Raw genomic sequence first — 17,100 nt, forward strand, 5'->3', positions numbered from 1 at the left:
TAATTGTAAGTATATCGATTGAGTTAGGCTAAATCAACAAAGTATATTACAATTATAATTACATATACGAAAATTTGATTTTGATTCAAATCTATACACGAAACTTTGATTATGGATATAATTATTCATATAGTACCACTTGCAATTAAAATTGTGATATCTTAATATTTGTATTAACTTAAATTTAATAATTATATATTTTTCACTTAAAAAAATTTTCATTTATTAAAATTTTATATATAAACAACTTAATAAAAAATTAATATTTATTTTATAGTATTATATATTACTATAAATTAAATTTAAAGATATCAAATTTAGATTTGGTCTGGTTTTCCATTTTTAGCCCTTATGTTTTTTGAATTGGAAAAGATCCCGCCCATTCTCTCATTTTAAAAACCTTTTCAAACGTCTCTCTCTGTTACACCAATAGCAGCGTCATAAAGAAAAAGAAAAAGACATAGCGCTTCGATTGTCATCCTACCTGAAGGAGAAAAGCAATGGCGACGAACATCGGAATGATGGACGGTGCTTACTTCGTCGGCAGATCTGAGATCCTTGCTTGGATCAACACCACTCTCCATCTCAATCTCTCCAAAGTCGAAGAGGTTCTTTTTTTTAATCATTAAATCTTTCTAATTTCTAATGTAAATCAAGAAAATTTCGATTTATTGATGATTTTTTTTTGGATCTGGTTTCTTCAGGCATGTTCTGGTGCCGTTCACTGTCAGTTGATGGATTCGGTTCATCCAGGGATGGTGCCGATGCACAAAGTCAATTTCGATGCCAAGAGCGAATACGAGATGATCCAGAATTACAAAGTGCTTCAAGATGTCTTTAACAAACTCAAAATCACCAAGGTCTTTTATGTTTTGTTTTAATCTTTTTTGAGGATTTATTGTTATTTTTCTTCTGGTTTTTGATTTTTTTTTTGTTTTGAATTCTTTTTTTAATTGCTTTAGCATATTGAGGTGAGCAAGCTGGTGAAAGGAAGACCGCTTGATAATCTGGAGTTCATGCAATGGATGAAAAGATACTGTGATTCGGTTAATGGAGGCGGTCTTCATAGGTAAATTTCTTTTAAACGTTGCTTTACTTTTAATCAGATCATGCAAATGGTTTCTTTTGCCTAATTCAATTTTAAATAAATTTTAGTATTAAATTTTAGGAAACTTGGCTAACTTTAATTGTTCTATATGACTTTAGAACCAATTTCTTTGTTAGAATTGAGCATTATTGTTTTAATATTTATACCATCACCAGTATGACAGATTGCAATAGTTTTACTCATATTTGAGAGTTTCAATATGCTTGAATTTAAGGTTTTTCAGAATTTGACACTTGCATTTAGGCCTGGTCTTTAGCTGTTTGTATATCATATGAATTAAAAGAAATGAGAAGATCTATGGGTGAGTTTCTGCTGTTGTCACATGTAGTTACAATCCAGTAGAAAGGAGAGAGGCTTCTAAGGGAGGAAAAGAAGCAAGCAAGAAATCAGCACCACAACCATCCTCAACCAAGGGTTCAACTGCTGCTCCTAGACCTACATCTTCCCATGCTCGAAGGAACAGCAACGATGTTGCTTCAACCGTGAACCCTTTTAATCAATCAGCAAAGGCACCATCCAAACCATCTACATCAATGGCTGCGTATGATGAACAGGTACTTTATATTCATGGAACAAATTGATAATTTCATTAGTTTAAAGAAAGTTCAGATGAATTTATGTTTTCTGCTTTACAATGTAGATTACTGAGTTGAAGCTATCTGTGGATAGTCTTGAGAAAGAGAGGGATTTTTACTTTGCAAAGTTGAGAGACATTGAGATTCTCTGCCAGACACCCGAAATCGAAGACTCCCCGGTATTTTCTCTTTTGACATTCAGATTTAGATTAGAGAAATGTTATATGGAGTAAAAAGGGTCATTAAAATTGATTTTTTTGATGTTTTACTATATGTTATTGCAGATTGTTGCAGCTATCAAAAGGATTTTATATGCTACAGATGGCGACGCATCAGTAGTGACTGAAGCTCAAGCCATGCTGTCACTTGACCCCAAGGAAGCAGAGGCATTGAGTCCAATTGCTGAGGCATCGGAAGAGAAATCCGGTTCTGAGACCCAGAAGAGGAAAAACATTTTGAACACTGATGTAGATGCTGCCGGAATCATTACCTTGTCTCCAAGGCAAAGGCTAACTGATGCATCTGATGTTCACTGCAGTGGGTCACCTCTAATGACTTATTAACCTGCAACCAACTAAAAGACTTCTCAAGACCTGCTTGACAATACAGTATTGTCAAATCTCTTAGCCGTATATTTTGCAATTCTATCTGTTGTTTCTGTAGTCCAACCAAGGGTGTCTAGGAAGGTTTAGGACATGACATGATATAATCCTTCATCCGAATTTGTTTGCAATGTCTAATTGGATCATGTTGTGCACTAGGAGATGTAAGAATAACATGCTACTCTATGCATATCCATTCTGCTTCAGTTCATTTTTAGCTAGACACCTCTCCTTTTTTAGATGTTTCTTTGTTATGGAATTATATAGGCTTTTAAATTTTAAATACAAGGTGTGATACATGGGAATGAATCATAGTTTCTTTTGAGATTGCCCAATGCTTTTGCAGTTTACAATATTGTTTTTACTGTCTATAATGTCTTTGTTGTACAGATTGGTATTTATATGATTAATATAGGCATTGTGCTTAATTCTTGTTGAAGGCTTGGAAAAACAGGTCATGAGGAAAAGCTAATAAAAGCTCTGGCTTTTGCCATAAGGCCAAGGTGAGATCAAAAACTATTGTCATTGGCTTTATATTGTACATTATCCAGACATAAATTTACCTTTAGTTTCCCTCTTATTCCTCATCATTTATAGTCTCCTAACTTTGAACAGGTTAAAGCTTTTTGCTAACTATTTGTGTCTAATACTTATATTTGTCGTATGCGAACATAGCTAGAGAGACATAACCCTAAACCAAGAAAAAATTTACTTATTGGATAATTGTTTATGTGACATATTTTTGTGGGTCATGGTTTGTAAAATTTTTTACACTAAAACAAGTGAATGAATCCAAATCCTGAAAAGCATTACTTCTTGTTGTAAGAAAGCCATATAACCATTACAAAGTCAAAAGAGCCATATACTAGATTTTGATGTGATCTAACACCCGAATGAGCTCAGGTTAAGCTGTGAAAAATGAAAAGGGAAAAAAAATCCCGATTTCTAAACAGCAGACACCAGTTTCCACCATGTTTTGATAGGGTTAAAGTTTGTAATTAGTTTTTTATTATGCGGTGTGAATTTTAGTTTTTGTACTTTAGGTTAATATACTATTAAATATCTAAAGTTAATTTAGTGTTTAATTTAGTACATTAAGTTTAACTTTAATATTAGTTTAGGTATTTAAATTTAATGTTGGTTTAAGTACAAACATTCATTGCCCTAGATATTTTGTTTTGTTTGGGTACCAAAAACTTCAAAGTCATTCAAATACTAAATGATACATTAACTCATTCTTTAATTTAATAATTTTTAATTTTTATACTTTTTATATTTGTATTAATAGATATTTTATATCAAAATTAAAATTTAAAATCTTGAAATAATCTGACAACATTTATTAAATTTATTAAATTTACTCACAAGACTCAAGAGGGCCATACACTAGATTTGATGTGATCTGACACTTGAATGTGCTCAGGTTAAGCTATGGAAAAAAGGGGAAAAAGTTACCCCGTTTCTAAAAAGCAGTCACCAGTTCTCTATGTCTATTCGTTAGTAGAGATTTAACTTAGTTATCCAAATAGTTGCATTCGATTATTACTGTCATGGTAAAAAAGACAGGAGGGTATAGTTTTCTCTTTTACATGGTCCAAAATTCTCTTTCGGCTTTTATGGCGTAACAGAGATTTGAGCACTGTTTGGATGAATCAGTTGTGTGAAATTAACACCGATTGTACTGTTTTTTAGTGTTAGGTAGATGTGGAGGGGAGAACTCTGTTTGACTTCTAAGTTCTGGTGTCATCAATTCAGTTGTTTTTTTTGCCGGTAGGTACAATTTATTGCTGCTTGCAAAAAATGTCTATGAAAGTATTAAAGGAGAGAGAAATTATTGAAATGTTGTATGTATGGAGTTGATAAATCTTTTAACAGATCAGTGTTTTTAAAGATTTTGGGTAAAACAGTTAGCTTTAGTAAAGTTATTTGTGTAATAAGAAAATCAAATTATGGTTTTATTCGACTACAAAGTTTAGATTTGAAATTTAGTCCCTATATTTTAAATTTTGTATAATCTGATCATTATTTTTTATAATATTATTTTTGTTCTAATAGTTGCCACTATTAGTTATTTATAACAATGGACTAATTAAGAACATTACACATATACAAGAATCAGGTTATGTTAATTTAAAATATAAGATTAAATTTTGAATTGGAGTATAGTAGAGAGACCAAAATTGTAATTTAACCTAAAATAATAAAAATAAATAAAAGCCATGAAGAATGTTATTTTTCAAATTGATGTTTGTGTTGAACCGAGTGGTTGTAATGTAGTGTCTTTTTAGGTCATAAAATTTTAAAAGCAAGGACCAAATTGATTAAAAACCTAAACATGTATCCTTAGAGTAAATGAGACAAAATATTGAATCCAAAAGGACAACCCATGAATTCCTACCAAACTATAAGAAAATGACCTTGTTTTTCATGTTTGAAGTTATGCCCAAGAAAATTAAGTGACTTGAGCTGCCACATTTATAAAGTTGCAATAAGTTCACTAATTTAAATCTCTCTTCCATTTTTCATTTTTCTAAATATTAATATTTGTTACATATACACAAGAAGGATCACCATCTATTAATGACCTCTTACTAGGAATACTTCTAACATCTAATTTTTCTAAATTAATGCCAAGATTTTCGGTACTTAATTAGTAGTTAAATTGATTCGATTAAATAAATCATTAAAAATTATAAAATAAAAAACAAAATTGGTTCAACCATTTGATTCAACTTGTTCCATTAGTCAATTTGATTTGTTCAAACAACCATGGCTACTACTACCTCTATTGTCTAACCTAGTTTGCCAATGTTGTTTCCCAAGGGAACTATTTTACTAGATTGTTAGTTACTCTTGATAATCTAGCCATTTCAACAAGATATCTATTACTTGTTATTTACATACTTTACAATTCAATAATGTCACATCACTTTCTCGAATTAACAAGAGATTAATGAATGAAAAACCGATTAATTGACATATCAAAAAAGGCTCGTGACTTGATGTCAATCTATTTAAATAACCAAAATCATCTCCTTCCTTCTCTTCTTGCTTTATCCAACTCCATCATCTCCAACTTACAACTTTCCACCTTCATCATGTAAATTTATTATTACGTTCACGCCACTTTTTTGTATCAACAATATTCAACATATATTTGATCATAATACTTGTAATTATACAAGTATTATTACTTAAATTTATATTAAAATAGAATGTCGATAATGACAATGTATCGCAAAAAAATGAAAGAAAAATCAAATACAAATTTTACGTAAAAATCCTTTCGAGGAAAAAATCATGGACAAAGGAGAAGAAAATTTACTATGTCAAATTTAAATAATTATAAGGAGTATAGACTGTGTCTATTTATAGGCTTAGAACCTTATTCTAATCAACATCTAATAAAAATAATGTAGTAAGGTTGAAACAACCTGTTCAAATCAATATCAAACAGAGAAAATAAACTTCTATATGGATTCTTTTTATGTAGCGTGGATCTTTCTATCTTGCCACTTGTATTTTATTTTAATAAGAATTTGGATCACAACTCTAACAATTTGAAATGATAACAATTTCATTTTGTTTGTTTGTTATTTTTTTTATTTTTTATTTTTGTAAAAACTTCAGTTTATCATTTATATAATTTTATAGCTATTACTTTCAAAAATAAAATTTGAGTTTTTTTGGTGTTATATATGATTTTATAGCAATTAAAACTATCTCACTGTTAAATACATGCTATTTACAAAAAAAAAAATCAACAAAATTTGAAGTACATTTTGTTAACAATTCTATAACAATTTAAATATTTTAAAATAGTTATTTTAGTTATTTCTTTCACCATTATAATTCCTTTTCTTAATCTTATTTGCTAAGAAGATTTTGAAATCTTACAAATTAAATAACTTCAATGATTTTTTTTATTTAAAAAAAGTTAAATATTCTATAAATCACTATATTCTTCGTAAATTGAGAAATTAATCTATATACTTTTATTTTTAAGAATTTAGTCTTTTCTAATTTTTAAGTTTCACAATTCATGTCCAACTATTAATAATGATAAAATTATTTCGTAAAATTCAAATTCATTACAATACCACTTTTTAGTTATATTGTTATTAAGTAAGAGTTTTTTTTTTAATTCTAAAATATCACACAAATTTGCAATTGAATCTAAAGTTAAAAATATAAATATAAATCAATTAAATTCATAAAAAATTATATAACATATTTTAACCTATTAAAAATATTAAAGGAAATATATATATCTATATTTAACCTATATATGAGGCAGTATTTTGACTTTTCAGCAAAGGTTGAAGTGTCAAAATCAGGTACAGGAAGGTGAAAGTGAAAGTGAAACCTCAAAAATTGGTAGTGGGCAAAAATTGTGTCACTTTCAAACTTACGAAAACCACTTAGTGTAGTCGCACAATCATATTTGTTTCCCTGCCACTTAGGTAACCTCAAAAAATAATAATTGACTTCCATAGGGATTGATTTGAAATTTCTCATAATTATTTGTTTCAATTTAAATTTAATAAAAATTAATGTTTTAAAAATATATAATAATTGATATAATCATCAGTTCAATAATAATTAATTAGTTTAAAATATATAAAAATTAATAAAAAAATTTAAAAATTAGTTGGATCATTGATTTTGTATTGATTTCAAACGATTTATTTAAAATTTATTTGATTTCTTTATCAAACTGGTATACCGATCAATTCCAAGCTCAATTCAAAAAACACTGAAAGAAATCTCATAATCTATATAGTCTGCAATTAACTTGAATTATTATTGTATGAATTAATTTTGATGACATTTGATAATTAATATAGATTGACATTATAGTTTTGCTTTTAAGATGAAAAATGATCTCGAATTCGAGATTCACAAATACATGAAAGATACTACGCGATGGGAAAAAGATTACTTGGCATTTTCGTAGCGTATCACATTAAAATAAAGGGTTTTCAAGCTCAAAAATGAAAACCTATTGTAAAATATATGATCATAAATGGTAAAAATATCATGGAAATCCTTTTACTAAGAGTATAATTGCATTTTGTCTCATTTATTTAAAAAATAAAAAAATTTAATCATGATATGTTAGATAAAATAGCAAACCGGTCCTTCTATTAAAACTTTCATCTATTTCTACTGTTAAAAACTAGTCTTTATACATTAGTATGAGGTACATGTGGCATTTCATATGTCACTATATGATTATTTCATTAGTCACGCCAGTTTTTAATAGTATGAATAAATGGAATTTTAACATAAAAGACTAATTTACTCTTTGCTTTAATATATCAGAATTAATTTACCCATCTTTTGAATAAAGAGACCAAAATATAATTTGACTCCTAAGAAATTAACGTCCCTTATACTTCTTCTAATAAAAAACTGAAAGTAGGAAAACAGAGATATTTGCAGATGCAGAGAATGTCATTGATGCATGTTTTGTTCAACAATCATACATTGGAGGAATCATAAAAGAACATGCATTTCGTTCCATCGGAAAACAGAGAAACCTACTACGACGGTCCAACGAACGATATCGATCAATTTCCGGCCCATGTTATAGCCAATTTTTGGAAAGGCAATAAATAACTAAACACATACAGATCATACATTAAGAACAATAACCAACAATATAAGCAAAAGGAATCCTACAAATGACATGTCTAATAGTACTACTTATTACTATTAACGGGGACTACTAACCGGATCGACAAACATACGGTTTACTGACGGCAGCCGCATTTGCTGGTCCGGTGCTCTACTCCTTTTGAATTGTGGATACGACGATGACGAAACCGAAGACGTTGTCACAGCCCACGAATCAACCAAGTTATCACTGCTGAAAGATGCATCAATGACACCATTAGGACTACTCGGGCTCGGAACCAATCTACGCTTACGTTTGTGGCCTCGGCTTTCCAGTAACTCCGAGATGAGCTCGTAGCACGAATTTACTTCATCCTGTCGGAAAACGAAACCGGGGATTAGCCGAAAAACAATCAGGATCCAATGATAAAGAACCCCAAAGTAATTATATACCTCACATATCTTGAGTACACCAATGAGTTGTTTTTGATATTCAACGTAATGACATGGTTCAATATCTTTAATAACATGTAGCATTGTTGCAGCAGCTAAGATTGAAGGTATATAAAGCATGAACCTTGAATCTGGGATCAAGTTGAATAATTTTAGAATAAAATGCACAAGTTGTATAATTAAAGATGAAATTTTGGACTAAATTACCAGTAATGACAAGAAGAAGCAAATGTTCACAGCTATGAAGGAATTGAAAATGTAAATGAGACTTCAATCCAAGTCTACTTGTAATGTGATTAAAGAAGGAAATCGGTGTTATAGGGTTCATCCTCCATTGAAGAGTTGATAACACTAAAAGCTCCATTCTTTGTATAGTTTTTGAATCAAAAACATAGTCTGATTCTTCCACCTAAAGAAAAATGAAAAAGAAAACCCAAAAAAGAAGATGAAAAACCCATCTTTCATAACCAAATAACAAGCTTTTTGAAACACAAAATTGTAACGTACTTGAAGGTCTAAAAGGAGTGGTACTTGAGCTTCTTCAACTTTAGCAGCTAAAGATAAACAAGCAACAGCAGCTAATTGACTCATCCATGGGTTGTCTTGTTGAAGTTTCAAGCTTGAAATGAACCTATCGAAGTAATTCACAGCAAGAACCATGGTTAAAGCATTGAACCCATAGTGTTCTTTGACCTTGAAAAACAACCCCAAAGCTTGCTTTCTAGCTAAAACCAGTGGCTTGTTTAAGTTAACATCAATGTACCCATGGTGGGTCTGTTTCTCTTTAGACATTAAAACAAACAACTCATCGTCTTGTTCAAAGAAACAATCATTTTCAATGAAGAATGAAGGTAAAAATGTCTCTTTTTTCACTGTTTCAACACAAATTTCACTTCCATTGTCGTCTTCAAAGCTTTCTTCTTCTTTTTCACAATACAGCTTTTGGAGTATCAATGGTGATGAGATTTGAATCTGCTGAGCCATGGGTTTTCAAAGAAGAAGAACTTAAATACTCTCCTTTCATTATAATATCATAAAAAACAAAGCTAATCTCAATCTCATTTTTTTTTCTGTTTCACTCTTCCAACAATTTCTACAATAGTTTTGAATCTGGGTATGTATATATATATATTTACTATGTGATACTAATAAGAGAAAAAAAATTCTTTAAAATGGAAATAAAAAGAAGGATACGATGAATGAAAAAAGGCGTAATTTACGGTCTAATATTGAAAATTCATAATAAATGTTTTTTTTTTATGAAAATGATTTATAATAAATGTTTGGGTCTATTTTATAGATTTAGATATGTTTAATAAATGTTTTTAAATAAAATGTGCAAAAAAGAAATCAAAATAATAAAAGTAGATAGTACTTATTTGTCTTATTGTCTAAGGGTTTATAATTATAAGGGTAAACTATCGAAATAGTCGTTTATGTTTGAAATGTTACGTTTTAATCACTTACACGTGTTGTAACATTTTAGTCACTGAGTCATTAATTATCGTTAACGGTATAATGGTAAGCTGGCGTGACATGTTAAATCATCATTTCAAACAAAAATTTTAAGTTAAATTATATAATTGATTCTCATATTTTTTTTGTTTTAAACAATTTAATATTTTTTCTTTTTTATGTTCTTTTAACTTTCTTTCTTTTTTTCCATTCTATTTTTCCCTTTGTTTTCCTCCATTCTTCATCTCTGTTTTCCACATAATTAATTCAAAGAAATGAGATTTTAAACATGAGGCATATGCAAAGTTATTTCACTTCAATGATCTAATAATTAATTCAAAAAATTGAGATTTTAAACATGAGGTATCTGTAAATCATGTCAAACAGTCAACTAAAGGTTGTTAATATGTAGCATTTAACCACATGATGGATTTAAGGGTCTAGTTGCACGGAAATCAATTGAGGTAGCTCTTAAACCGTTATTAGAATATGGAGAAGGGAGAAGGGAGAAAGGAGGAAAACAGAGGGAGAAGTAGAAGAGAATGTAAAATATAGGGATCAATTGTAAAATTTAACCAAAAATTTTTGTTATAAAAAAAATCATTAGTTTTATTTATTAAAAAAGAATATTAAACTTTAAATTTTATTATTTCAGCTTTTTTTCCCTTTAATAATATATACTTTATATTTTCAAATTTTTTTGAAGTTATTGGAGTTAATAAAAGTAATATTGATATTTTAAGGGTGTTCTTGATATTCCAAATATATTAATTAAATTATAAAAATTTCTTATATAACTAAGTATTATTTGATTGTATTATATATTTTAATTAATATTATTTTATTGTTAAGTAAATTATTTTTAATATTTAATATTTAAATAAAAAGGAAAAGGAAAAGGAAGCGATTAGTATCGCGAATTTTTCTTACATCATACCAAAAAGGTATCATGGATTTCCCAATTCTGTCACTTTGTTATACAACCACTTTCACAGAAATTTTCGTGAACCACACGCTCTGAATATCTAAAGTATTCCACTCAATGTGAGGAAGACGCGCTTAAGAGGGATGCTATTTTTAAAAAAAAAGTTTTACGGGGGTATGCGTTGACCGTTTAAAAACGGAAGTCTGTCATTTTGGGAGTTGAAAAAGGCATGGTTTTTTTTATTCTTTTTTGGTCCTCAAGTTAAATAAAAAATAAAAAAAATCAGTACAAGTACTTATGTAGATGAAAATTTTACATTTTTTACATGGTTAAAATATACCAAAAACTTACGTTAATTCAAAATAATTTTAATAATGTTAATAATTTAACCTGAATTTTTAAATCTAAAAAGTAGAAGGGTTAAATTTTAAATTTACGAAGAGTACCCAGACTTATGGTATATTTTAACTAATAATTTTTTTTATGAATTGATATACCATCAAGCAATGATTCGAATGCTAAATTGATTTTTAAATTTCTAAATGTTTTAATTGAGAATTGTGTTATTAAGGTTTTTCTACTAACCCGATCATTAATTTAAGCATTAAATGTTATTTCAAATTTTAACGCGGAGCATATATCAAATATGTGGATCGAATTATAAATATATGTATATTTATTGAATACATAACTTAGATCTAACATGTTATGAAATGAAATAATTCTCGTAAATTTATTAACATTGTCTTAATTTTAGCATGTTACAATGTGTACACGTATTCATAATTTAATTCATGAATTGTAAATACGCGCTTTTCATTATATTTAAATTGACATTTAACGTTTAAATTTACAACTGAATTCACAGAAAATAATATTTTAATTCATGTGTAGTTTATTATGAATGTTAATAATAAATATTTTAAAATATTTTTTTCATATTATTATATGTGCATATGTATGTCATATGTCAACAAGGTTAACAAATCTTTAACTTTTTCATCTATTTTGAGTGATTAAATTTAAAGGCTAGAAGATAGTTTTTTTAAAAAAATTTGAAGGGCCAAATAAGTTATTATACCTAATAAAACTGTACTAAATACAAATAAGATTTCGGTGTTGTTGGTTAAAGTTGAAATTTTGAATATTTCGACATATAATTGTAATTTTATGTCCTATGAAAAAAAAGGCAAAATGCATTAAATTTATTACTTAAATTAAAATCAAATTGAATCGAATAATATTATAGTTATTTTTAAGTTTTTTTTATGGCCGCTATTTGGTATGTTGATAATGTATTTTTTTATTCCACAAATAATCTTAAAAAATTGATATGTATTTTTTTATATTCGTATAAATATTTATCACCCACTAACATTATTTATAGAATTTAAAAACTCCAATGATAATATAAAAAATATTTTTTTATATATTTTCTTCCTCACCATTAATCAACATTTCACAATGGAATAATAAAATAATAATTATATAATAGTTAATATCCACTTTAAATAGTACTGTTGCAAATTTAATTACTTTCACAACTATTTTAAGCAATTCTTAGTACATCATGTCACTGTTACCATTATAGGTTCATAAATCAATGTTGTTGGATGAATCTAAATAAATCAATGAAATATATACATACATACATACATATATATATATTTCACTTAATACATTTTTAATGACTATGTTTAGTTAGTTATAGGGATGAATATCAGAAAACTTTTTTAGGATGGAAAATAAATTTTAATTTTTATTATTTTAATAGTTTATATTTTTATATTTTTTTAAAAAATTAAATCAAATTTTTATCATTTTCAAGAGGTCAAAGTGTAATTTTAGGAAGACTCAAAACCTTGCAAGCTCCCCTAACTACGCCTTGGTTAGTTACATATATCTACACGCAATTGTAGCTTTTAAATTAATTGAACAAAATTAATCAAATCGATTTAATGTGGCTTGAGCTGAATATTTACAAATCGAAAAATTAATTAATGTAAATACTCTAAGTTCATTTAAATTCGAAAATGAATAAATTAATCTATCGTAAACAAAAAATTACAAAAAGTTTATTGATAAATTAATAAACATATGGAGATATAAATAAATTAATATTTAAAATTTAATTGTGAATTTAATCTTTGTACTTTATCAGAATCGAATCTCTCAATTTTAATTTATTAAAATTTCGACTTCATATTTAAATAAAAAATGAGAAATTAATGTAATTGAATAATATTATTAACTCTTATCATTAATTTGCTGACTTTAGAATCAGTAATTTATATGTAAGTAATTAACAAAATTTGACGAAAAAGTTCATGTGTTTATCAACAATTTAATAAACTTCTCAATCTCTTAATGGTCAAAGGACTAAATTTTAGCGATGTGACTGAATACATGAAAATCAAAATTAAACTTTTAATTTATTATGATTTGATATATGTATTTATGAAAAGTATTTAATTACTGTGGTAATTTCTTAAACGCTTTTATCAGCGAAGTAGATACATCAAACGTAAATCAATTAATGAAAAAAAGAAAATTCAATTTTATGACAAAATTCCTAACAACCCTTAAAAATGAAATATAGCTGTATTAATTTTCCTATTAATTCAAATAGAATAAGAAATGGGAAAAAAATAAATTGAAATCTAATTTAGTTGAAGCTAATTATTATCAATAAGAAAAATTTAAATTTGAATTTGAACCTCCTTCATCTAGTCAGGTGTGAATTAGGTTCGAGTTGCATTAATCGTGTTGTCGTTAGACTTTTATCTTCCTCTTTTTATTCATAAAAAAAAGGATCGTTTCTTTATATTATTTAACATGCAAAGCCAGAGGTGGATATAGGGGGCTGACAAGGGCCCGGCCCCCTTAAAATGGAAAATTTATCATTTTTGCCCTTACATTGTAGAGGTGTTCATGGGTCGGGCTACTCGGCTCGGCCCAAAGGCCAGCCTGAAATATGGGAGGGTTTGGGCAAAAATATAGGCCCGAAAAATGGGCTTGAACAAAAAAAGGCCCATTTAAAAAATGGGCCGGCCTCGGGTAAAGTATTTTTAGCCCTAGCCCGGCCCAAATTCATTAAATGACAAAAAAAAATCTGCATTTTTTTATTTTTGAATGCTATTTTTTGTTATTTTCTCTATTTTGCTACCATTTTACTATTATGTTGCTATTATTTTGTTGTTATTGTTTGGATATTGTATAAAATTTATTTTATTGTTAATTTTTTTATTATTTTAGAGGCATTTGCTTGTTAAGTTGCATTTATCTTAGTGTTATTTAAGTCTACATATTTTTTAAAATTTATTTTCAATTTGTTGGGAAATATTTATTTTGATATTTTTAGTATTTTGATATATTATATATATTTTTAAATAATATAAAAAATTAATACGGGAGGGCCGGGTTCGAGTTTTAGTATTTTTATCCGGGTTGGACTTGGGCAAAATTTTAGGCCCTTTTTTGGGCCCGGCCAGGCCTGAGCCCAATAAATGGGTATGATTTTTTAGTTGAGCCCGACCCGAACCGGCCCGACCTGGCCCATGAACACCTCTATTGCATTGTCCCCCCAAAAATTATAAAGATATAGACAATTTAATTTCGCCCCCTAAAATTTTTTCCTGGCTTCGCCCCTGTGCACAGCTAGATTTCATTTTGTTAGAAATTTTATCATAAAATTGATTTTTTTCATTAACATGTAAATTTTAAATTGTCCATGTGACGTATATTTAAAATTAGATCCGAATGTTTTTAAAAAGCTCAATATCGAACAACATTTAACGTTTAAACTGACGGCTAGGTTTATAAAAAGACCTACTTGATACAATGCTGATACTTCAATGATTCAATTAGAATGCCTTGAAGATTATGAGCGTTTTAAATTTTGAGTTATAGTTTGAGGACTTATTGTGGAATTAACAAGTTTATTTTCGGCCATGAAGGATTGCTTTGCTTTTACGTCATCCACTCCGGCAAGAACATAAATTTAGGTAATACTACATATTATATGGTTAAATATACTATTAGTCCCTGTACTTTGATAAAATTTTATATTTATTTTTATATTTAAAAAGCTAAAAATTAAGTCTTACATTTTTTTTATTTAAAAATCTTAGTCTAGTAATTAAAATCGTAAATATTTATTTTTCAATATTTGTCAACTTGGAATTTTGATTATATTGTTCTCATATGACATGACATATGATTGATGGGAAATAAATATGATAAATTAAAAAATTTTGATAGAAACTACTCATAATAATAATAAATAGACTAAGATTTTTAAATTGAAAAAGTAGAAGGACTAAATTTTTAACTTTTAAAGTATACGGACTAAATCTTAAATTCTGTACAAGTACATAGACTAACTGCAGATTTTAACCTATATATATTTGTTACACGAATGGTGTATAATTTATAGTCATAAACAGCAGTTAACAATATAATGACATATTTTAATAAATTTTAAAATTCAATTTATTTAAGTTCATGTTTAATAATGTGTAATCATCTTGTTCACCGACTCTACATAAAATTATATAGGAATAATTTCAAATTTAGCTTCTCAACTTTTATATATTTTTATCTTGATCCTCGTTCTTTTTTTTTTAATTAAATTTAACTTTCAACCTTTCAAGACTTTAAATCACTTTTTAAACAAAAATATTGACTAAAACATTAGTTATTTAACGATATTGGTGTGGCAACTCACATGATAGTCCATGTAGGGTTGAAGCAAGAAAATCCATTTAGAAGGCCAAAATTAAATTGTAACATTTTCGATGGTAAAAATGCAATTTTACCATTTTAATAGTCTATATCTTTATACTATTTTAAAGAATTAAATTAAATTTTTATTATCTTTAAAGGAGTCAAAATGTAATTTTACTTTTATTAATTTAAAATTTTAAAAATTTTAGAGGTAGTGAATGGAAAATTTTCCACTTTAGGGGGACGGGGCCCCTACCACTACCAGCCCCCTAGCTACACCCCTGAGTCTATGTATACTTTCATACTGACATAACACTATTTGTCTTGTATGTCACATCGACAAATAATTTTTAAAATATATAAAAATTAAAAAATAAAAAAAAGTTCATAAAAAATTAATAAAAAATTAAGAAAAATAATAGCATAAAATACACGCATATGGATTGCCATTCGACCTGCCATGTTTAAAAATATTAATGTTTTAGTCAGTATTTCCCTAAAAGAACAACAATTTAACTTTTTTCAAAAGGTCGAGGGCAAAAGTTAACTAAAAACATAAAGATCATTGACAAAAAAATGTAAACGTTTAGAGCTAAATTTTGAACTATGCAAATTATAAACCATCAATGCAACAAATACCAAGCCATATACATGGCATAACAACAAAATTAGCCATAATATTTACTTCTTTTTGTCACTTTAGCTCCTAATTTTTAAATTTTAATCAAATTAAATTTTTTTAAAGGATAAAACTGACTGAACTGTTAAAAATTTAACACAATAACTTAGATCGCAATCACTTAATAACTCAAAAAAACTTATATAAAAATTATTAAAAATTGTAAAATAATATGTTTTGACTATCCAATTCATGATGTTTCAAACATTAATATATATATATATATAAACTTGTAGGTGAAGAGTTGGAAAGTGATAAAAGAGAATTTATGATTGCCAGAGAGGTAAAATGATTTGTTTTGGGGACCAATGGTGGTAATGATACATATATATTTGGTGGGTGCATGCGTTGCACATTTGACATGTTGCATAAGGAAGCATCATTGACTTTTCCAAAAGGAATGCTCCCAATATTTTGTGGGTCTTCATTTTGTCATTTGTTGAAGGAACAATGTTAGCTAATGGTGAACAATTCATTTGACCATCCATTCTCATAAATATATAAACAAACATTAAAACCAATTTGGTTTTGTTAGATGAAAATGATATTAATTTTCAAATATAAATAGTTTAGTCCTTAAATGGAGCGGTCACAAATAAACTAAAATTATAAAAAAAAATTAAACTGCATATTTGAGGGTTAAATTCTTTTAGATTCGAGATTAAATTGACATAATTTATAAATGTTTAGGGTTAAAGTTTTTACTATGCCAATTTTAAAAGCTGTCATTGTTAGTTAGCTGGTGATAGTCCTGTTCATGGGTTGGGCTATCTACTCAGGCTCACTCGAAATTCAGGAGGTTTTGGACAAAAATACTAGTCCTAAAAAATGGGCTTGGACAAAAAAATTAGGCCTGAGCCTAGTCCGGCGCGACCTATTTTAAGTTTATAATATTTTATATTATGTAATTTAAAATACATTGAAAAAATAAACTTATACTAAATATATAATACTACTTT

At 27.8% G+C, this 17,100-nt stretch overlaps 2 protein-coding genes across 2 annotated transcripts; one reads left to right on the plus strand and one right to left on the minus strand.

Annotated features, from left to right (window-relative positions):
- The first annotated feature begins 325 nt into the window (after nucleotides 1–325).
- Nucleotides 326–2,594, plus strand: LOC107931631 (microtubule-associated protein RP/EB family member 1C). Its single transcript, XM_041080316.1, has 6 exons — nucleotides 326–608; nucleotides 705–860; nucleotides 963–1,069; nucleotides 1,437–1,662; nucleotides 1,749–1,862; nucleotides 1,968–2,594. The coding sequence occupies exons 1-6, from the start codon at nucleotides 501–503 to the stop codon at nucleotides 2,244–2,246; spliced, it is 990 nt and encodes a 329-aa protein (XP_040936250.1). The 5' UTR covers nucleotides 326–500; the 3' UTR covers nucleotides 2,247–2,594.
- Nucleotides 2,595–7,723: 5,129 nt separating this feature from the next.
- Nucleotides 7,724–9,615, minus strand: LOC107931636 (cyclin-D3-2). Its single transcript, XM_016863574.2, has 4 exons — nucleotides 8,865–9,615; nucleotides 8,565–8,766; nucleotides 8,358–8,488; nucleotides 7,724–8,279 (listed from the first exon to the last, which is right to left on the minus strand). The coding sequence occupies exons 1-4, from the start codon at nucleotides 9,339–9,341 to the stop codon at nucleotides 8,004–8,006; spliced, it is 1,086 nt and encodes a 361-aa protein (XP_016719063.1). The 5' UTR covers nucleotides 9,342–9,615; the 3' UTR covers nucleotides 7,724–8,003.
- Nucleotides 9,616–17,100: the final 7,485 nt, after the last annotated feature.

The sequence above is a fragment of the Gossypium hirsutum genome, chromosome A02, assembly GCF_007990345.1.
Source record: "Gossypium hirsutum isolate 1008001.06 chromosome A02, Gossypium_hirsutum_v2.1, whole genome shotgun sequence".
Taxonomy (NCBI): Eukaryota; Viridiplantae; Streptophyta; class Magnoliopsida; order Malvales; family Malvaceae; genus Gossypium; species Gossypium hirsutum.

What these genes read in the sequence shown, in the direction of transcription:
- LOC107931631 (XM_041080316.1), top strand. Translation starts at nt 501, where the DNA reads ATGGCGACGAACATCGGAATGATGGACGGTGCTTACTTCGTCGGCAGA. An exon ending in AATGGAGGCGGTCTTCATAG is followed by an intron (nt 1,070 to 1,436) that starts GTAAATTTCTTT and finishes TGTCACATGTAG; the next exon opens with TTACAATCCAGTAGAAAGGA. An exon ending in CCGAAATCGAAGACTCCCCG is followed by an intron (nt 1,863 to 1,967) that starts GTATTTTCTCTT and finishes ATGTTATTGCAG; the next exon opens with ATTGTTGCAGCTATCAAAAG.
- LOC107931636 (XM_016863574.2), bottom strand. Translation starts at nt 9,341, where the DNA reads ATGGCTCAGCAGATTCAAATCTCATCACCATTGATACTCCAAAAGCTG. An exon ending in CACTCCTTTTAGACCTTCAA is followed by an intron (nt 8,767 to 8,864) that starts GTACGTTACAAT and finishes ATTTTTCTTTAG; the next exon opens with GTGGAAGAATCAGACTATGT. An exon ending in GTGTACTCAAGATATGTGAG is followed by an intron (nt 8,280 to 8,357) that starts GTATATAATTAC and finishes GTTTTCCGACAG; the next exon opens with GATGAAGTAAATTCGTGCTA.